This window comes from Nicotiana sylvestris, chromosome 5 (genome assembly GCF_000393655.2).
Source record: "Nicotiana sylvestris chromosome 5, ASM39365v2, whole genome shotgun sequence".
In the NCBI taxonomy this organism is placed as follows: domain Eukaryota; kingdom Viridiplantae; phylum Streptophyta; class Magnoliopsida; order Solanales; family Solanaceae; genus Nicotiana; species Nicotiana sylvestris.
In genome coordinates this window covers 173,958,424-173,981,631 of record NC_091061.1, presented here as the reverse complement: position 1 = coordinate 173,981,631, position 23,208 = coordinate 173,958,424, and the positions used below count along the sequence as shown (strand labels likewise).

General features: G+C 36.4%; 1 protein-coding gene across 1 annotated transcript; it reads right to left on the bottom strand.

Annotated features, from left to right (window-relative positions):
- Positions 1–11,710: 11,710 nt before the first annotated feature.
- Positions 11,711–15,101, bottom strand: LOC104234607 (F-box/FBD/LRR-repeat protein At1g13570-like). The gene is made up of 5 exons (XM_009788206.2): positions 14,902–15,101; positions 12,913–13,388; positions 12,580–12,803; positions 12,302–12,490; positions 11,711–11,845 (listed from the first exon to the last, which is right to left on the bottom strand). Exons 1-5 carry the CDS (start codon positions 15,099–15,101, stop codon positions 11,711–11,713), a joined length of 1,224 nt encoding a protein of 407 aa, XP_009786508.2.
- Between the last annotated feature and the right edge of the window lie 8,107 nt (positions 15,102–23,208).

The following is a 23,208-nucleotide window of genomic DNA, read 5'->3' as shown; positions in this document are numbered from 1 at the left end:
CACCACCACCTTTTCCATAAAGATTGCAGAAAAAGAATGACGATCACATGTTCAACAAATTTCTCTCTTTGTTGAGTCAGATTCAATTGAATATTCCGTTGGTAGATGTGATTCGTGATATTCCAAAATATGCCAAATACATAAAAGACATTGTGGCTAACAAGAGGAGACTGACTGAATTTGAAACAGTTGCACTTACTGAGGAGTGCACTTCAAGGGTCCAAAATAAGCTTCCTCAAAAGCTTAAGGACCCTGGCAGCTTTACTATCCTTGTGAGAATAGGCAATGTTGATGTAGGCCATGCACTTTGTGATTTAGGAGCAAGCATAAATTTGATTCCATTGTCTTTGTACAAACAATTGGGTTTGGGGGCTCCAAAACCCACCACTGTGATGTTGCAACTAGCAGACAGGTCCATAGCTTACTCGGAAGGGGTGATTGAAGATGTGCTACTGAAAATTGGGAAATTTATTTTCCCGGCTGATTTCATTATCTTGGATTTTCAGGCCGATGAAAAAGTTCCTATTATATTGGGAAGACCTCTCTTGGCTACAGGTGATGCTATAATTAAAGTAAGAGAAGGAAATATGATCATGAGAGTTGACAACGAGGAAGCTGTTTTTAATGTATATAAAGCAATTCAACTTCCTCGCCATTATGAAGAATTGTCTATGATATCTGTCATGGAGATTGATGAACAACTTATTACCCCAAGTGTATATTTAAAGGATTCTTTAGAAAAAACAATTGTGTTGTTTGAGAGTTTGGAGATTAATGATGAGGTTGAGGAGATGAAACATACTTTGAATGCAACATGTGAATATATAAAAGGTTTAAACCCCTTTAAACCTTTGAACAGGCCAGATGGTCCTCCTCTGAAGCCCTCAGTTGAAGAAACTCCCAAATTGGAATTAAAGCCTTTACCTTCTTTCCTTCATTATGCTTATTTGGGTAGTTCTGAAATGTTACCTATTATTATTTTTGCTGACTTGTCTGAATTGCAGGAAGAGAAATTGTTAAGAGTACTACGTGAGCATAAAAGAGCAATTGGGTGGACAATGTCTGACATAAGAGGTATTAGTCCAGCTTTTTGCATGCATAAAATTCTCATGGAGGAAGGGCACAAGCCAAGCATGGAACAACAATGCCGCCTAAATCCGAACATGAAAGAGGTGGTAAGAAAAGAAGTGATTAAATGGCTTGATGCAGATATTGTATTTCCAATATCTGATAGCAAATGGGTAAGTCCAGTCCAATGTGTTCCAAAGAAAGGAGGAATGACCGTAGTGACAAATGAAAACAATGATCTGATTCCCATTAGAACTGTTACTAGGTGGAGGATTTGCATAGATTATAGAAAATTGAATAATGCCACCCGAAAAGACCATTTTCCCCTTCACTTCATTGACCAAATGCTTGACAGATTAGCCGGGCAAGAATACTACTGTTTTTTGGATGGCTACTCGGAATATAATCAGATTGTTATAGCCCCAGAAGACCAAGAGAAGGCCACATTTACATGTCCCTATGGGACATATGCATTTAAAAGAATGCCATTTGGTCTTTGCAATGCACCTGTGACTTTTCAAAGGTGTATGATGGCGATTTTCACTGATATGGTTGAAAGATTTGTGGAAGTATTTATGGATGATTTTTCTGTATTTGGATGTTCTTTTGATGAATGTTTAATGAATCTTGATAAGGTCCTTGCTAGGTATGAAGAAACAAATTTGGTACTAAATTGGGAAAAATGTCATTTCATGGTACGAGAAGGCATAGTCCTAGGGCATAAAGTGTCCAAGAATGGATTGCAGGTGGATAAAGCAAAGGTGGAAGCAATTGAAAAATTACCTCCACCGACATCAGTTAGAGGCATTCGCAGTTTCTTAGGCCATGCGGGTTTTTACCGTCGTTTCATTAAAGATTTTTCAAAAATTGCATCTCCTTTGTGTAGGCTTCTTGAGAAAGATACATCCTTCAAGTTTGATGATGCTTGTCTGAAAGCATTTGATGAGCTGAAACGAAGATTAGTTACTGCACCGATTATCATTGCTCCAAATTGGAAACTTCCATTTGAATTGATGTGTGATGCAAGTGATATAGTCATTGGAGCTGTTTTAGGGCAGCGGAAAGAGAAAATATTTTATTCCATTCACTATGCGAGTAGAACTCTTAATCCAGCTCAAATGAATTACACTGTTACTGAAAAAGAGTTGCTCGCAGTAGTATGGGCATTTTATAAGTTTAGGTCCTATCTAGTGGGGACCAAAGTCATAGTTTACACAGATCACTCAGCTATAAGGTATTTGTTTGCAAAGAAAGATGCCAAGCCAAGGTTAATTCGATGGGTTCTTCTTTTGCAGGAATTTGATTTGGAGATTCGAGATCGAAAGGGAACAGAAAATCAGGTTGCAGATCATTTATCCAGGCTGGAAAATAGAGGTCATGTCACTCAAGGAGAATCAATCAAAGAAACATTCCCTGACGAACATTTGCTAGCCATCACTTCGGATGAAACCCCGTGGTATGCTGATTATGTGAATTTCATTGCAAGTGGGGTGACTCCACCAGAATTCACAGCTGACCATAGAAGAAGGTTCTTACATGATGTGAGATTCTACATGTGGGACGAGCCTTTTCTATACAAGCAATGCACAGATCAATTGGTAAGAAGGTGTGTCCCTGAGGAGGAGATGAATGCAATATTGCATGACTGTCATTCTTCTCTTTATGGATGTCATCATAGTGGAGACAGAACTACACAAAAGGTTTTGCAATCAGGTTTTTACTGGCCAAAATTATTTAAAGATGCACATGCTTTTGTTAAAAATTGTGATAGGTGCCAAAGAACCGGAACGATCACGAAAAAGCACGAGATGACTTTACAAAATATTTTGGAAGTAGAGCTCTTTGATGTCTGGGGAATAGATTTCATGGGACCATTTCCGTATTCTAATGGGCACAGATATATTTTGGTTGCAGTGGATTATGTGTCTAAGTAGGTTGAGGCCATTGCTCTTCCTACTAATGATGCGAAGGTAGTGGTAAGTTTTGTGAAGAATCACATTTTTACACGTTTTGGAACTCCAATGGTGTTGATAAGTGATGGAGGAACACACTTTTGCAACAAATTGTTGAAAAATGTTCTAGCAAAATATGGTGTAAGACACAAGGTTGCTACTGCATATCACCCTCAAACGAGTGGTTAAGTTGAAGTGTCAAACAGGGAGGTAAAATAGATTTTGGAGAAAACTGTGAGCGCAAATAGGAAAGATTGGTCCGGTAAGTTAGAAGATGCATTGTGGGCTTACCGAACTGCATACAAGACTCCAATAGGTACTTCTCCATACAGGTTGGTTTATGGAAAAGCATGTCATTTGCCTGTTGAGATAGAACATAAAGCTTATTGGGCAATCAAAAAGCTAAATATGAATATGGACTTAGCTGGAGAAAAAAGACTGCTACAACTCAATGAACTTGATGAGTTTCGGTTGCATGCTTATGAAAATGCCAAGTTATATAAAGAAAAGACCAAGAAGTGGCACGACAAACACATTCAACATCGTGAGTTTGAGCCGGGTCAAGAAGTTCTCTTGTTCAACTCAAGGCTAAAGCTTTTTCCTGGAAAGCTTAAGTCCCGTTGGGCAGGCCCTTTGTTGTAGTAAGTGTAACTCCTCATGGAACAGTTGAATTGCGAAACATGAGTTCAACAGGCACGTTCTTGGTAAATGGTCAACGAATTAAACACTATTGGGGTGGTGACATTCAACGTCACAAAACCTCAGTAGATTTAATTGATGTATAATGCAATATGGCATCGTGCCGCGACGTAAAATAAGGCGTTGGTTGGGAGGCAACCTAATGATTGTGGTATTTGTGAATATACAATTTTTTTATTTTGTGTAATAATAAATGCAGGTGAACAAGGGTGGATGCTAAGGTAAGAATTTAAAAAAAAAAAACGAAAATCGCCCAGGTGCGCGGCCGCGCGTTTGACCGCGCTAAGTTGAGATGCTCTCTGTCTTGGCCGCGCATCTGACTAGTGCGGCCGCGCATATGCCCGCTCTAGTGCAGATTTTTTTTCTTTTTCTTTTTGTTTTACTTTGTTAAGTAAATTACTATCCTACCCCCCCTAATTACCCTTCATCTGAAAACCCTCCCCTCTTCAATAATCCCAAACCTTTCCAAACCTTTCTCTTCTCAATAATCCCTCCCCTCTTCAAAACCCTTCTCTTCTCCAAACCTTTCTTCACCATTTTCTTCCAAACAAACCCAACCCTTAAAAAACCAAACCCAAACGATCCCCCATCAAAATCTTCTTCTCCATCTTCACATTCATCTTCTTCACCATTCTCTTCCAACAAAGGTATGAACTCTTGTTTCTTTTTCTTTTATTTTTCTAATTTTTTTTCCTTTCTTTTCTTTTTCAGATTTTGTTTATATGCAAATAAATTAATTATAGTTGTTAAAGTTGATTTTTATGTAGATATTTGATAACATTAGTTGAAACACTAGTAAGAAATTAGTTTTAATTTCTTCTTTCTTGTCATCTTTTATTTTTATTGTTATTTTTCAGATTTTATTGTTGAAGTTTTTATACATATGTTTCATTAGTTGTACATAAATTGTATGTATAAATTAGTGAAATACTTTGGAGTGTTGTTGGTTGATGAGAGTGGGGTGGAGACCCACTTGATTGGTGATGTTTTATGGGTGAATAAGGATGATTATTGTTTATTTGAAAAAAAAAATCAGAAATCACCCAGGTGCGCGGCCGCGCATATGACCGCTCTAGTGCAGAATTTTTTTTTTCTTTTTTCGTTTTTTTTTTAATTTTCTTTTTCTTTTTGTTTTTGTTTTACTTTGTTAATTACAATGCATACAATATGTTTGTGGAAAAGCCCAAATGAATAAGCAAATGTAGTTTGTGACCAATGATGAGTGTGAAGTCTAAGTAACCCCATTGAGTCGCAAATTTTGGATTGGGCTGTGTTAATATGTTATTGTTCTGCAGGTACCATAACTAACTCTAGGAAAATATGTACCACAAGTGCTTCATCGAGCAACCAGGCAGGCAGAGCTAGGTCAACAGGGGCAGCAATTGCATGCCCATTTGATAATACAAAGTTTGTTTCGGCCAAGGCTCAGGACCGATTTGTAGAAAAAGCTGAAAAGAAGCCAATTCCTGAAAGAGGTGTTGACATGAGAAAACTTCAGCGGTTATGCCCTCGTATGCACGATGAGTTGATGAGAAGGGGCTTGCACACATTCGTTAATAAACCCGGTGAGGCAAATCTCATGGTTGTAAGAGAATTTTATGCCAATGCTCCAGAGCATACCAATGGAATAGTTACAGTGCGCCGAAGAGAAGTGAATGCTTCACTCGAGGTGATTTGTACTGCTTACCAGCTGTCTGCACCTCCATAGGAGTATAATGACTTCTATAACTATGGTAAGAACCCCACATACGAAATTTGGGCAAGATTCTTTGAGACCATCTTGGCACCTGGCAAAGAAGTTTCATGGATGACTTATGGGCAAAATTTTCATTCTAATGCACTTATATTTGAAGCAAAGTGTTGGTTGCATCTCATATGCACCCGATTGATCCCATCACACAATAAAACGGAGGTCAATGGCCCCCGAGCTTGTCTTGTATGGTGTTTTGTTAGTGGTCACGACTTTGACGTAGCTAAAGTCATGTATGATGATATGTTCACCCGCAGCAAAATCAAGAGGTATGGGTTCTTTTTCCCTTCACTAGTTACTCAACTATGCAAGGCTGCTAGTGTGCCAGAATATCAACCTGCTGATGGGTTGGTTGGAAAGGAAAGCAAGTTCCGAGCTGATAAAGTGACAACGAGGAAAGAACCGGAGGTAGTAGAGGTGGTAGAATCAAGCATCTCTGATGATGATGACGACGATGACGATGAGGAGGAAAATGAGGCAATGAATGTTGAAAGTGAGGTGCAGCCAGAAGCACCTCGTGCATCAGCTGCAAAACTGTCAAGATCAGCATCACAAGTAGCGCCAATAGCAACACTATCACAAGCAGCTTCATCTTCTCGATCTACCAGATTGCCTCGTCAAAACACATTGGAAAAAGAGGTGGAGGATCTTCGCATCACTATGACTGGGTTGGGCAACCGTGTAGAGGAGATAGCTGACCGACAAGTCAAATCGGAGAAAAAATTTATGGGCTGGCTTAGAAAATTGGGGCATGCATGTAATGTGAATCCTGACACTGTCTCATATCAGGAATGAAATTTCGGGGAGTATCTTTGCCTCTTTTCTTTTTAGCAATGAAAGTCATGAGGACATGCCTAAAGTTTAAGTGTGGGGTGTGGGGTTATTTTAACTATTATGGATTGTAGGATTATTTTGAATTGTGTGGTTTGTTTTTGTTGGATTGGTACATTATGTAAGTTGTTTATGCTATTTCAGTTAAATTAGGTTGTTTGTTTCGTATTGTTTGGCTAGATAGTTAGCCAAGTGGAGTAGTAGAATTTAAAAATTATGGGAAAAAAAACTTTTGTTTGATATGGCTCAGCCTGATGAAGGATTTCTTTCAAAAGGAGGTCTTGAGGGAATGAGTATATAGAAAACAACAAAAAGATTTTTAATTTTATTTGTATTTTTAGGATAATGTAACAACTTCCCCTTGGTTTTTCTTTAAGCCACGGTTCTTTTCCAAGGGTTTATCTTGAACCGAGCATAGGTAGTTTTTAATTTATGTTTTTATATTTTTTATTTTTAGACTAAAATAAGGAGTTATAAGCTATAGAAAAGTGAACTCATAGCGTTGACACACCTGAACGCAATAGACCCTAGAGTGTAACGCGCTTAGTCTTAATTGTTGAATCTCATTGAAAGTGCCTTAAATTGTATGTGTGTTACTGAATTGACTGCTCATAATGAAGTGTCTTGATGAGCTAATCTGAATGAGTTATATGCCATGTGTGGTGAGAATTGTGTAGTCCATGCATTGTATTTGTGTCTAGAACTTGTCCGGTATGTGAATTAAAGCGAAATATTAGGTGATGTTCGATTTGAAAAATAATTTTAGGCTTTCTTTGACCCTTTTGAGCTTAATTGCTTATCACAAATAAAATTTATCTCTAGTTAACCCTATTGAGCCTATAAACTTTTGTTTGGCAACCACATTACAAGCCTATATCCTTTTGTTCTTCATTGATCTTGTTTTGAACATTTTTCCTCTTAAAGCACTTTAATTGTGAAAAGTATGCTAAAAGAATTAAGAAGGAATTAAGTGTGGGGTGGCTTTTTAGTGGAGCAAATGAAAAGTTAGAAAATGCACTTGTTTTGTAACATATACACCATTAGCTGAACTTGAATGAATAAATACATGAGGTTTTGTTCCAGCTAGTGGGTAAAAAATTAATTGGGTGTTGAAAACAAAAAGGGGGAATATTTGGGTGATATATTCTTTGTGAATAAAAAAATGGGTTGGATAAATGAAAGTAACATGTGATGTGTTAAAGTGCTTAGGGAAGTTAGTCACTATTCCTAAATATTTCCTACCTGTCCCTTAGCCCACATTACAATCATGAAAAAGTCCTGATTGATTTTGAATTGAGCTAGCCTACATTAGTAAAAATTTACATTACGGGCAAGCTTATGGTACCAATTGCATGTATGAGGCTTCTATTATGAGAGTGAGTGCTTTCATTGATTTATGTAAGTAAATGATTTGAATGTGCAGAATAAATTCCAAATCTCTTTTGTTGGTGTGATGGTGAGGGCATATGATTTGTGACGAAAAAGCAATTCTTGATTTTTGTGTAGAGCAAGTTGAGGAAGTTTGAATATGCATGGCACTTGAGATTCAACTTTAAAGCTAGGATTGTTCGCTGCTAGGAGCAACATATGTACATTGTTCTCGGTGTAATGCGTTAAGGGAAATGGTTGAGTGAAGGGATCTTTAGAGATAGTTCTAATATAATAGTTTGATTGCTCGAGGACTAGCAATGGATTAAGTGTGGGGTGTTGATAATAAGCGAAATCTAGGTGATTTAGCTATTGTTTATGCTTCTGCTTGATGATATTCCAATGATATATTGTGATTAATTGATGAATTATGGGCTTTAATAGTGAATTGTATATATTTCAGGTAAAGAAGCCTATATTACGTAAATCAAATATGATTGGAACTATTTTGGAGCAATAAAAACCCCTTGGAACTAATTATGGTGGAAGAACAAGAAAAGAATCAAGAGCATGGGACAACTGGACTAGCGCGATCAGATGCACGGTCGCGCTAGTCCAGATTTCGGAAAAGTTTGTTTAAGGGGTAAAATTGGAATTCCTTCTTAATCCCACTCAATTTACATAAAGCAAAAACTCTATTATTGAGGAGATCAGATTTTTAGAGGAAGAAATAATTTTAGAGAGAGAAAGTGAAGAGATGACTCAATCTTGAAGTGAAGAAAAGAAGGGGATTACAATCTTGAAGCAAGAACTTAAAAGAGTTTTTCTAAACTTTCTTCTTGTATTTACTTATATTATGTTTAAGACTTTTATTGTTGATATTTGTATAATTATGAGTAGCTAAAAACCCAAGTATTATGGGGTTATGGGTGTTAGATGATTATGTTGTTTGAAGCTTAAATTGATGATCTTGAATTTATCATTATGGGTTATTTATTTGATTCTGTTGTTAATTATTTTACTGCGTAGCTAACAGTGAAATACTATTTACGAATCTTGAATTAAACTTGAAAAAGAAAATTCTTGATTGCATATAGAATCAAATAGAGCAAGATCCGGATCCTGGGCATCGGGTGAAAGATTCACAATTAAGATAGAACTATACTTAATTGCCTTGCTTGGTTGAGAAATAGGATTTGTAAATGCATTTGAGTTAATAGTAATACCATAGAAATATAGGTATTAATTTAACTTGAATAGGCGCATAAGAAATTGACAGATTCTTATGGGTAATATTAACCCTATAATCAATAACCTAGATAATTCAATAAATTATCTTTAAGCTAAAAGCGTATAATGATCTCTAGCAAGTCCGTGACCCCGGAATATCTCTCTTATCAATTGTTAAAAGAAAATTATATAAGTGGTGTAGTAACTTTGTGTAGTATTATTGTTAAATTACCAATCAAAGTTTTAAGTTGTTTATTTATGTATTTTGTAATGAATTAGCTTAAATCGATCATTGTTTGAGTTTGCATCAGTTGATAAGTTAATCACAAGTCCTCGTGGGAACGATACTTTACTTGTTACTATATTACTTGTCGATCGCGTACACTTGCGTGAGTGTTTAGGTGTCACACCTCCTTTTTCGCCCGCGCCGTCGCAAAGGGGCGCGGAAGGGAGTTTTTCCAATTAAAGGACAATCGAAACGGGATTTATTATTTAAGGATCAGAGTCGCCACTTGGGAGATTTGTGGTGTCCCAAGTCACCGGTTGAATCCCGAATCGAGGAAAAGAATGACTCTGTTTAACAGTCTGCGCACCAGAAATTCGGATAAGGAATTCTGTTAACCCGGGAGAAGGTGTTAGGCATTCCCGAGTTCCGTGGTTCTAGCACGGTCGCTCAACTGTCATATTCGGCTTGATTATCTGATTTTATACAATTATGAACTTATGTGCAAACTTTAAACTCTTTACCGCTTTTATTATTATTATTATTATTATTATTATTATTATTATTATTATTATTTTAACAGAGAATTACAACATTGTGAAAAACGTATCTCGAACCACGTCACATCAATGTACCCGTGGTTATCAACACATTTCGACTCTGTTGAGATTTGGATTTGGGTCACATAAATGTGCACCCGAGTTTAAGAAAGTAAATTGTTAAAGGCGCGCCTAAAGCGACTAGCATATCATTATTTTGGGTAAGGCCGTGAAATTTGCTAAACGACCGATCCCGAAGTCTATACAATTATTAACCAATTATTCCTTACATAAAAAAAAGTAAAAATAAAACGAATATACGTACGCGTAATTCGTTTCAAGACAATTCTATAATTACAAATAATCAAGTTAAAGTGGGTGATAAAAGTTAAAAATATGCAATAAGTTTAAAATGTATTAAAAGTCAGATTAATAAGCCGCATATGATAGTTGAGCGACCGTGCTAGAACCACAGAACTCAGGAATACCTAACACCTTCTCCCGGGTTAACAGAATTCCTTATTCGGATTTCTGGTGCGCAGACTGTTAAACAGAGTCATTCTTTTCCTCGATTCGGGATTCAACCGGTGACTTGGGACACCACAAATCTTCCAAGTGGCGACTCTAAACCTTCAAATAAAATCCCGTTTCGATTGTATTTTAATTAGAAAAACTCCCTTTACGTCCCTTAGCGGGGGTGCAGCGGAAAAAGGAGGTGTGACAGCTCTGGCCAGAGCTGTCACACCTCTTTTTTCCGCCCGCGCCGCCGCAAAGGGGCGCGGAAGGAAGTTTTTCCAATTAAAGAACAATCGAAATGGGATTTATTTATTTATTTCAGAGTCGCCACTTGGGAGATTTATGGTGTCCCAAGTCACCGGTTTTAATCCCGAATCGAGGAAAAGAATGACTCTGTTTAACAATCTGCGCACCGGAAATCTGGATAAGGAATTCTGTTAACCCGGGAGAAGGTGTTAGGCATTCCCGAGTTCCGTAGTTCTAGCACGGTCGCTCAACTGTCATATTCGGCTTGATTATCTGATTTTATACAATTATGAACTTATGTGCAAACTTTAAACTCTTTACCGCTATTATTATTATTATTATTCTTTTAACAGAGAATTACAACAGTGTGAAAAACGTATCTCGAACCACGTCACATCAATGTACCCGTGGTTATCGACACATTTCGACTCTGTTGAGATTTGAATTTGGGTCACATAAATGTGCACCCGAGTTTAAGAAAGTAAATTGTTAAAAGCGCGCCTAAAGCGACTAGCGTATCATTATTTTTGGGTAAGGCCGTGAAATTTGCTAAACGACCGATCCCGAAGTCTATACAATTATTAACCAATTATTGAGGGCCCCGCAACTTGTGCGTTTTATTGGGCGAGGCTCATCTCGTTTATTTTAAAAGGATAATACTAAAGTGCCTACATAAATTTGTCTCTAAAAATGAAAGAGAAAAGGTCCTAATTTATTTACATGCTTACGAGTTGTTATAGTTGGGTTCCGAATGTGATTCGTAAAATCTGAAAATGATGCAAGCAGGGCAGTCCGTTGCCAATGCGGGCCCAGGCCCAACGTGTATGGTACAAACTGGACCCGGGCCATCTCATTCACATGTTACTACCTAGTTACATCATACTACACATGCTCACAGTTTGCCAAATTAAAGAACTTAGCAATCTAATTTTAATCCTAAACCATTTATATGCTGAAATTAACCAGTAGTATCTAGCTAAACAATATTCCTACAAGTTCCGAAACGGGCTATTTGTTTAATAAGCTAACTGTTGAATGTTTAAGAATAGTCTAAATCAGCTAACATGCTTTTTGAGACATGATAATCATCAAACCATAACGAACTAACTGAACAACACTACTACACCATTAGTCTTTTTAACTAGCATACATAGACAATTCGTCCACTAAGCTACTGTCAGATGTTCCATTATATATATCAAACAACTACATGATTCTAATTAGAGGAAGTTAAATAATGTACATATACAACTAAAATTCAGAATATAACTAAGATAAATTCTGAACTTCAACTCTTCATTTCATATTTATGCTTCAGTTTCCATTCTACAAGAACCAGTGTATCAATTTGTGTACATGATATTGGAAGCAAAAGAAGAGGAAGATCAGCAGAAATGCAGTAGCATACAACAACAGCAACACCCTGCAACCAGTAACAACCAGCAACGAGAAACCAGTGACAGATTTTAAAATCAAGTAAAAAATCCAGCAATAACCAGTGAAGTAGTAGCAAATAACCAACCAAACTCAAGGAACAAACCAAATAAAAATCTAGAAACACCAACAACAATCAACGGGCAGAAAAAAAGTGAACCTTTTTTAGATTGAAAGACCAGTTAATGTTTAACCCTTAAATTTTGACCCCTATGTATATCCAGTGTATGCAGATTGTATATCGGGTGTATACTACTCTCTCTTTAGATTTCCAGAATGTTTTTTTTCTGTTCCGAAAAATCCTCAAATCTTTCTTAATATTCAGAAAATTCCCCTATTCTCTCTCGAATCCCCTCTTAATATTCAGAAAACTCCTACATTTATACAAAAGGCTATTTCCACGACTCGAACTAGTGACCTCTTGGTCACATGACAACTACTTTACCAGTTGCACAAGAAAAAGGGAAATATAAACTTCATTAATAACCTTCACTTCAAGATCTTGTAAATATGGGGAGCTTCGCAGCAAGCAAAGAGCACATGAAAGATCGTCTAGTCCATCCAGAGATACGCAAAGACGTTTAAGATGGTTAAGAGAAACGGAAAGCCTTCTTGGTACTTCAGCAACCAAGAACTACAAATAAAACAAAAAATCAAGATGACTCAAATCCCAAAAGATGGTACATTCCATTAAAATGCATTACAATAAAGTTCTAAAGCAACACTTAACTTGACACTCCCGTATTCCAAGCGGAGATGCTCAAGGGCATGATGTGACTGAAAACATTTGTCAAGATCGCATTTTTCTGATTCCTCAAAAGATTCTCCATACAAAAGAGAGAGCTTAGCAAGAAGAGGAACATTGTTTAAGGAAATAAGTTTTATACAGCCCGAGAAGTCGAAGGATCTCAAATTGGGAGCTTTAATTTGAATGTGGTTTACAGTATCTGAGATTTTCAATACTAAATTCTCAAGAAACAGGCTACAAGAGATTAAACTTTCTAGTGACTTAAGAGGAAATTGAGACATAACACAGTTCCAGACTAATTAACATACCAAATCCTTTGAAGGCTGGTGGAGGACATATTAAACAATTTTGGAGTGTCAAATGCCTCAACTGCAAACACGTGAAAAATGATGGAGGCAATTTGTATCGGTTCCACTCCGAAAATTGAAGAACAAGATGTTCAATACCGTTCCTAGAGAGGAAATATATCAAGCTGCCAATCTGAGGATACTTTTTCAGTTCAGACATGGAGAGGGTAAACTTAGTAACTGGTCCAAAATGAAGGGTCAAAATGTTGTACATAATGCATCCAAACTTAATAGAAGAGGATGGAAAGTTATCTGTCGTCTTCCAAAGTTTATCATCAAGTGTCAACTGTGGAAGTCTGCACCAGTTATACCTCCATTTCTTTGATAAGATGCTCGTCCTCACCGCATCTTGCAAAGGCAAACACATCAGAATGGCTTTGACAACATTCTCAGGTAGATCGGTAGTCCTAGGTGGCATCATAAACATCAAGAGGAATCTGCAGAAAATAAACAAGAACACAAAGGTAAGCAACATTCAAATTATCTGCATATAGTACACAAATGACACTCATCCATCTCCTCCTGATATCTATAAATTGCATTCTTTAGAGCAACAACACCTTTCCAATAATAATTCAAGAATATAGTGGATTATACAAATTTGTTATTGGAAAGGAAAATTCAAAAAAACACATATGAGAATCACATTGTCTTTTACCGCTAATAAGCTTCAAAAATTTGACCAACATCGGGTAATTTTCTCTCTTAAAAGCAGCTCAGCGGCTGTTCACACTTTTGCTGGATTCAACAGCAAATCAGCTACTATTAGATTTCCAATAACCTAATACTTACCTTAGTATTTATTAAGTATCGAGTTGAATTGTATTAAATTACCAATGGAGGAAATGTAACGTAACTCTCGGCACACCTAAAAGCAATTTATAAAAAAAAATCAGCTTACCAAGACTTCAAGATTTTTGGTGAAGGAAGATCTACTTATGAGAGATTGGCTGTGGTGAGCATGAGGAGAGGTAGAGGTAGGCCTAAGAAGTATCAGGGTGATTAGGAAGGACATGACGCAACTTCAGCTTAATAACGACATGACCCTAACTAGGAGGGTGTGGAGGCCGAGGATTAGGGTAGAAGGTTAGGGGGTAACTGGGTGTATTCCTTTGTCATCCTAGCGGCAATAGTATGAGTCTTGTAGATTTCTTTTTTTCTTCTAGAGTTATATTCCTACCTGTTATTTGATTTGCTTCATTTAATTTACTATATCACTGTTGTTTCTATATCGGTATTGTTATTGTTTATTTCTACTGCTCCTTTTCATTTTGTCCTTCGAGTCTTTAGAAAGAGCATGGGCGGATCCACGTTCAATAGAGTGGGTGCTGAAGCACCCATTGTTTAAGAGTCTGAAACAGTATATTTTATATGAAATTCTGAAAATTTGCTATATAATGACAATGAGCACCCACGAGCAAAACTTGGGGTTGGGTGCTTTGGTTTAAGGTCACTCTTAGCTCTCTAAATGGGACAATCAAAACTTGACTGAAACATTTTTATGGCGAAATGACTTCCTGGACACTCAAACTTGCGGCCGATTTTAAAGCCGATATATGAACTTTCGACTTTCTCATTTAAACACTTAAACTCGTGAAACTCATAACTAATAAACACATTCTATCCTTGACCATCCGCGCGTGTATTACACATTCGCTAACGTGTCCATCCAGTCAGCACTGACCCGATCGTAATGTTACACGTCAGAGGCGGGAAAATAAACCCCCATTGATTGAGTTCTAAGTAAACCCCCATTGATGCAGCGGCATTTATGCAGCCTCTGTCATTACATTCAAGGGAAAATAAACCCCCATTGATTGAGTTCTAGTTAGGTTAAGAAATCACTTTCTCTCGTCGGTTGTCCTTTCACAGCCACCAATCGTCGCCGTAAAATAGTTTGATATCTAGTAATACAAATTAGGGGTGTGTTGGGAGGTCATTGGATATCACCCAGTTCCACAGCTATCATGAGCTACGACGGGAATCGGGTCAGATGTTCGGGATTGAGGGGTTCCTTGAAGATCCTCAAAGATCAGGCTGTCAGCTTGTATTTGTCGACAGGGAGAATGATATCCTTCTCCTTGGAGACGACCCATGGGAGTATCACCTTGAATGGTCCCAGAATAAGTTTCCCCAGTATGCAGCGGCATTTATGCTTCCAGCCATGGAAGGATTTGATAAGAAAAGGCATGGTGTAGATTTGCTTGGAGGGGGTGGTTTTACTGATTTGGTTTTGCTGGAGTTGGGAAAGGGGCTCTCACTCTCCTAAAAGTCAGTGAGACTCACGCACAGAGCTTACTAGGACCAACTGATGTTACATGAGATGAGTCAACCGTCAAACGTGTTTATTAGTTATGAGTTTCACGAGTTTGAGTGTTCAAATGGGAAACTCATAAGTTCGTAATCGACTTTAAAATCGGCCGCAAGTTTGAGTGGCCAGGAAGCCATTTCTTACTGTTAGAAGATCCTCTCTTTTTTCTATTTTTTCTCTTTTGCGCTTTTCCTTATTTCCTTTTATTCTTGTTATCTTTTCCCTTTTTTAAAAAAAATATATATTTCTTCTTGTGCGCACCTGACTAATTTCATGAGATATGTATCTTCTGCAATAGTTAATGAGATAACTCTATCCATCAAAGGTTGGATAAATATCACGTATCAGATATACTTATATTATGTGTATACCAAAATTAAAAGTAGTCGACTACTAGCTATGAGTAAGGGTCTATTATAAATAGTATCTCTACCTCCCTAAAGTTACGGTAAGGTCTACGTACAAATTACCCTCCCCAGACGCATTTGTGGGATTTCACTGGGTATATTGTTGTTGTCGAGCACTCATTACATAAAAATCCTGAATCCGCCGTTGGGAAAGAGCCTCTCTACCTCTCGAGGTAGGAAAAAGGTCTGCGTACGCACTACCTTCCTCAGAACCCACTTGTGGAATTCCACCAGGAATGTTATTGTTGAAGATCTAGTTATGTTTTCTTATGTGTTCCTTACACAAGGGTATAGCCAATCGGTCAATGAAGATGGACCTAAAACCATAGCAGACTAGGTTCAAATCTAGATTTAGGTGATTTTTTTCTATCTGCTTAAATATTAATGTAATGGATAGAGATTACAAGTGCCCAAGAAATAGTCAAGGAGCAAAAGCTAGCCAAGGCATCACCATTTTAAGTGAGGAAAGAACTCTTTGTATCTCATGGTGTTTGGATCAACTTACATATTTCAGATTACTAGTCTAACGCTTTAATTTTCATATTATACTTATCTCTAATTATTTGCTTCTAGAATGAATATTTCTTTATACACATGTACATATCCAAGGAAAACAATAACTAATAGGGGGCGCGAATCCAAATATAGTCGGTGTCCAATACAAGTACCGGACACGGAATAAAAAAAAATTATGAGACAGAAGATAGAAGACTTAATTTTTCTGACTATAAAAAACACAAAATAAAATAACAAAATAATGGGAAGAAAATTTTAAACTTACCAAGCAAGAAAATTTTGCTGTTGATGGAATCTGCCTTTTTCTCTGGGAAACTTAAGAGGGATTTTTCTGCCTTTTTTATTTTTTGGAGTGTTTGGCAACAAAAAAAGTTGTTTAAAAATGCTAAAAAGTGCTTTAAAAAAGCCAAAAGCAACAAGTTGGCTGACCCCAACTTTTTTGATTTTGGCTTAAAAACCATTTTAGTTTGACCAATAAAATTACTCGTTTGCCCTTATAAGTTTTTATAATACCAAAATTACCCTCTTCTTTCCTCTTCATCTTCATTTTATAATACCAAAGTTTTTATATTTTTGTCTTTTTAATAAGAAAAAGTGCATACCACCACTTGTTTGCCAAACATTTCAAAATCTTTTTTTAAGCTTTAACACTTTTATCCAAATATGTAACTGTTTATTTATAAAATAAGTTCCAGCACTTAAAAGATGTGCTTAAAAGCCACTTTTTTTAAGTCAATCCAAACGGGCTCCTACTTGTGTACTGCTTCAGCTCTTGCTTGAAAGGAATATGAACAAGTGGGGTTAACTTAATTTGAGAGCACGTGTCCAATGCGTGGCAAATTTTTGGAGCTAATCTGCTTTTTAGTTTTTACTATATCCTGCTTCAGCTCTTGGCCAGAATGTTTACTTTTCGCAAGTTTCGATAACTTCTATGGGAGTGAAAAAACAAAGAATTTTCTAACTTGTTTGGATTGTTGTAATCTCTTTAGATAAATAATGCGAGCACTTAACTTTTGATAATATTTAATTTTTTTTATCACTTCTTTTATTTAAATATTTTTAGGGGGTTTTAACATACAATTTTTTAGTTTTGTTATACTTTTTATTATAGGTTAAAAATATAAAATTTTAGAAGGTGAATTATTACTATTAATATTATTTTATTTTTATTCTTATTTTTAAATAATAATAAAAAATCCGAAAAATATTATTTTTTTCTTTTAAATTTTTGGCAGAGATTTAAAAAATAAGAAAAAGGAAATTATGGAATTTAAAAAAAAAGTAAAAGTAGGTAGAATTCTCTTTTAAAAAAGTAAAAGAAAGTGAAAAATTAAAAAAATAAAAGTAAAATTTTGTGGAAATTTTTAAAAATAAAAAGTAAAAGAAAGTTGGAATTAAAAAATAATATAAAGGTAGCTGAAAATTTTAAAAAAATTTAAATTAAAATAAAGTAGAACTTTTTAAAGAAAAGTAAAAGAAAGTGGATTGTTTTTTTAAGAAAAGTAAAATAAGTGGAATTCTCTTTTAAAAAAGTAAAAAAAGTGGGATTTTAAATAAGATAAAAGTAATTAAAGTTGGAATTATTTTTTTTGAAAATTCTCCTATAAATAGAAGAGAAATATTTGAAGAAAAGAAGAGAAGAGAAGAGGGAAGAATATTGAGAGAAAACAAATTTTCTTCTTCTATGCTAAAGAAAATTTCTACTAGTTTTATTCTTTCTACCTATTTCTTTCAACAAAAAAAAAAATATAGTCATTCATTACCTTGTTTAAAAAAAAATACCTCAAAAACAGGAGCTAAATCACACCAAAAATCAAATCCAAAAGCTTCAAACTCAATTTAAAAGATAGCCCAAAATACTAGCCCGAAGAGGTCGAAGTCGAGTTCGGTTCGAAAGGTTTCCGCTCGTTGCCTCTGATTGTGGTTCATTTGCACATTAAATTTGATGGTTGTTTGCTCCATATGTATTGAATAAGATCTTCATCTATAAAAGGTTCATTCTTTTCTTAACCAATGTTTCCATTATTTTTCTTTCATCGTATTTCCTTTTGATTTGTATATTATATTTTGGTTATCTACCAACTTGAAAGATATGAACAAAAAAAATGAAGGAAGAACATCAAGAAATAGAATTCGTGAAGGACAAAATTAGTTTCTTCAATGAGATTGTAGTTCATAGGGAAAGATAGGAAAATATATTCAAAATGGAGAGAGAACGATATAATAGCTTGGATCCAAATTAAAAGATGTTAAGTCAATAGCAAATTTGATACCGACATGGGTGATTAGGTCCATAATAACTCAAATCATATATTTCTTCAATAATAATTCCATATTCATAAATCATGACCTTGCAATAATCTCAAAGTAGTTTTAGGAAGAAACATAATCATGAATATTTGTAGTTTGCTTTAAATTGAATACAATCCTTTTAGAATAATCGAGGCGCGCCATGCCAAATAAAATCTCAAAACTCATGGCCCTCATTTAATTAATTTTAATCCTTAGAAATCGAGGCATGCCATTTAGTTGAATTTTCCATGGCCCTCGCAAACTTGAAAGTGCGTAGTTGCTTTAGGCGCGCTATTTTTTTTTTAAAAAAAAAATTAATTTCCTTAACTCAGGTGTGCATTTTATGTGACCCAAATCCAAATCTCAGCAACGTTAGATAAAATGTGTCGTGGACCGCGGGTGCATTTCATGTGACATGGTTCAATACGTGTTTTATATGACGTTGAATTTTTCCAAAAAAAAAATTAATTAAAAGCGGCTAATAAGTTAAAAATATACCATAGGTTGAAACATGTTTTAAAAATCAGATAATATGCCAATTGTAATAGTTTAAGTGAACGTCCTAGAACCACGGAATCCGGGAATGCCTAACACCTTCTCCCGGGTTAACAGAATTCCCTACTCAGAATTTCTGGTTCGCAGACTTCAAAAGGAAAGTCGAAATTTCTTCGATTTGGGATTTAAAATAAATCGGTGACTTAGGACACCAAATAAACTATTCCAAGTGGCGACTCTGAATCGAATAATTAATCCCATTTCGAATAATGTCACTTAAATTGGAAAAACTCCCTTATATACATTTGGGTGTGTAAAAAGGAGGTCTGACAGCTCTGGCGACGCTGCTGGGGATATATAAGGAAATCTCAACTCCCTTACATGCTTTTTAATACCTTCGGTTCCGGCCTATAATTTTCAAAAAAAAAAAAATCCATAAATATTTTCCTTTACTTCCTCTATAGAAAAGTCTTTTTTTTAAACCCCAATTTTCAAAAAATCAAAAAAATAAATATTTCCCATTACTTGCTTCTTTAGAAACTAATTGTTTTTTTTAAAAAAAATATATACAAAAATATTTTCTTTTACTGCTTCTTTAGACCCTAATTGTTTTTAATATATATATATATATATATATATATATATATATATATATATATACAAAAATATTTTCTTTTAATTTCTTCCAAAAATCCAAAAATAGTTTCATTCTTCTTTCAAAATTGAAAAAAAAAATCAAAATTCAAAAATATTTCATTTTTTAGAAGAATTTCTTTCATAAATTCAAAATAAAATTCAAAATATTTTTCTTTCTTCTTTAGAATTTTTTTTTCTATCGAAATTCCAAAAAAAAAAGAAGTAAAAGTCTAAATTAAAAAAAATCTTTCTTCTTTCGAAATTCGCAAAAAAAAAAAAGTTGAAATCAAGTCTTTCTTGCGGAAATTAAAATATTCCCCAAAAAAAAAGTTAGTTTATTTACTTTATTTTTGGTCTTCCCGAACTACGCTAGTTTGATTCTCACCGGATGTGGGATACGTAGGCAACCCCCATCGGGTCCAACTTTGTAAAAATAGCCCAAAAAGAACAAAAAAATTTGTTTTGATTGTAAATAAGAAGGTGATGTCATTCTTGTCTAAAATAGTTGAATGTCCCCAAAAGGGCGCCGGAATGTCGTTTTTGCAAGAACAACCACCTTTAGTAGTATTTTTAAGGTTTTGGCCGTTTAGCAAACACAACCTTAAAATCTTCTTCCCCGAAGTGTTGAAAGGCCGTATTTGCAAAGCCGGATTTTTTATAAAAATTTAAAAAAAGAAAATTTGTGATAACCTTTTCTTGAGTCAAAATGAGTCATAACCTTTTAAATTAAATCACCCTAATAAATGTGCAAGATGAGCACAGATGAAAACGAACCCTTCGTTACTCTTGAAGAGATCCCCTTACAGCTCCACATGTGGTGGAATCAGGGACCTCAAATTTGGCCACAGTATCCAAGTTGACGCAGATGAAGGGGAAAAGAAAAAGCTAACTCAGGAAAACGAACCTCTCAAAGCTCAAATCCATAAAATGAGAATAGCTGCTAGAAACCCGGAAAGAAGCCGAGCAGATGAAAGGCTTATAAACGGTTTGAGAAAGAAAGTACTTGAGTGTCAAGATGACCTAGAAAAATCTGAGGCTAGTCTAGCAAAAGTCCGAGCACAATTGGCAGAGAATGCAGAAGGGCGGGCAGAGTTTGTGCGACAAATGAAAAGAAAATATGAGGGGACAATCGCCAATTTAAAGAGAAAGCTAATCACCCTTGAAAATGAGGCGGACAAACAGGCCAGGAATTTAAAGCCGATAGGGAACATTGTTATGCTTTGATGGCCCGAATGGACGAAGATGTGCAACAATTGCGAAATCAAAATCATCATGACACTCAAGTGTTGGAAGCTCGGAATCAGCAAATCGGGCGTTTACTTCAGGAAAAGGGTATTGTCCAAGAGAGGGTTAGAGCCATTGCCGACTACATCGTCATGAAATGCCACGCATGTGAGGATATGACTCAGACCACTTTCTTCGCTGCTGTAATGACATTTGTCCGCCAGATAATGAGTGATTTGGAGCGGCTTCAAGGGGATCTCGCACGTAGGCCCGTGAGACCGAATGATGTCCCACGGGCCCCAGGAGTCGAAGCATTGATGTATTCATGATTTTTCACTTATTGAGTCTGTATTTTGGAAATTATTTTTTAGTCTGTTGGTATTTTTAAAATTCCAAGAAAATGAGTAGTTTGAAGTCTTTTGTAATAGAAAGTTTAGGAGTTTTATTAATGAAAATTTAAAAATTCCCAAAAAATTATTTCTTTATTTTTCGCACTTGTTTTTCTTGAACTACGTAATGATCTGATTCACACGGCGTCGTGATACGTAGGCAATCCTTATCGGATTCGGTTACGATTTTTGTAAATAACTCAAATAAGAGAGGGATGTGAAAAAGAGAGCCAAAGAAAAACCAAAAGAAATACGAAAAAAAGGGCAAGGAAAGAGAGGAAAGAAAAGAGTAGAAAATGGGAATAAGAGGAGAAGTACAAAATCCAAAAGTGGAAAGAAAAAGAAAATTGGGAAAATAAGCAGAGCCGGGATGAAACATGCAGCCGTTGCGAAATATGTAGAAACACATTTAACTGTATAGGTGCATCATACCCCAACGTGCGATTTCCTATGTGTTAATTGCTTCAAACTAACTGGTTTGTTGTCTACTATTGTAAAGGTTCTATAGTAAGGTGGTTGGTTTTGTGGTAGTCTAGTTTCACATTCATACTTCACAAGGTCAAAAGGAAGCGTTGAAATGTCTTCGAAAATTCCAATGCCAACAGTTCCTATTCTAGAGGATAGTCCGATCTCGGCCATCCCAACTTCTGAGTCAGCAACGGCTGAGGAAACTAGAATTCTGCATCTCCGCATGATGAAAATGTGGGACGCCTGGGCCAATGGAAAAGAACCGCCAAGTGCGATCCCTGGATTCCCTGAGCTTTTTCCCAGGGCAAGTGGGACCTCCAACATCCCCATAAGTTATCCAAATACCCCACTGGGATATCCTACCATTTCAGCCCACTTTGGTGGAACACCTTCTGAGTCTCGCCCCCAGGTGTTAGTTTCAAGTGCGGCTTCAAACATATTCATTGCGCCACCTTGTTCAGCTACGGCACAACCTGCTTTACCCAGGCCTAACTTTGATTCATCTTCCTTCACATTTCAAGCACCATCTTTCCCAGTGGAACCTCCTCAGTTTCCTACTTATACTTACCCTCAACCACCCCAATTTGAGTTCACTGCGGGGCAAGAAAAGACCACCAAAACTCCTGAGCAAGAAGAGATTGTGAGGAAGATGAGGAGTATGGAACAGAGTCTCAAAAGCATACAAGGCTTGAGTGGACAGAAAAGTGTATCCTATGCCGACTTATGCATGTTCCCTCATGTGCACCTACCATTGGGATTCAAAACCACAAAATTTGAGAAGTACGATGGGCATGGTGATCCTATTGCTCATCTCAAGAGATATTGCAATCAGCTGTGAGGAGCCGGTAGAAAGGAAGAACTACTCATGGCCTATTTCGGAGAAAGTCTGGTTGGCATCGCATCTGAGTGGTACATGGACCAGGATATATCCCGCTGGTACATCTGGGATGATCTTGCTAGAGATTTCGTCACGCAGTTCCAGTACAACATTGATATTGCTCCAGATAGGAACTCATTGACAAACTTGAAAAAAGAAATCATCAGAAAGCTTCCAAGAGTACGCAGTTAAATGGCGTGAGCAGGCATCCAGGGTAAAGCCTCTGATGGATGAGGTTGAAATGGTCACAGTTTTCCTTCAAGCTCAGGAAGCTGACAACTTCCAAAATATGATGTCCGCAATGGGTAAACCATTCACTGAAGCTATCAAGATTGGCGAAATAGTTGAAAATGGGCTGAAAATGGGTCGAATTCTAAGCCAATCCGCTATCAGAGCTACCTCCCAAGCCATTCAGGGTGGGTCTGGAGGAATATCAAAGGGAAAGAAAAAGGAAGAAACATCCATGGCAGTGTCGGGTGCAAGGAGAAAATGTACTCCCAGATCCCTTTTCTCATAAAGGACATCGCAGCACTATTACCCTCACCAAGACTTGGTCTATACTCCTCAGCCATACTCGGTCATGAATGCTCAGCCTTATGTCCGGCCACAACAACAAGCCAACATAAATCAAGCTTCATTTCC

Coding starts and splice junctions, on each gene's coding strand:
- LOC104234607 (XM_009788206.2), bottom strand. CDS start 15,101: ATGCCGCTGCATACTGGGGAAACTTATTCTGGGACCATTCAAGGTGAT. Junction 12,491..12,579: donor ACGGGAGTGTCAAGTTAAGT/GTTGCTTTAGAA, acceptor TTTTATTTGTAG/TTCTTGGTTGCTGAAGTACC. Junction 11,846..12,301: donor CCCTTTTTCTTGTGCAACTG/GTAAAGTAGTTG, acceptor TACTGGTTGCAG/GGTGTTGCTGTTGTTGTATG.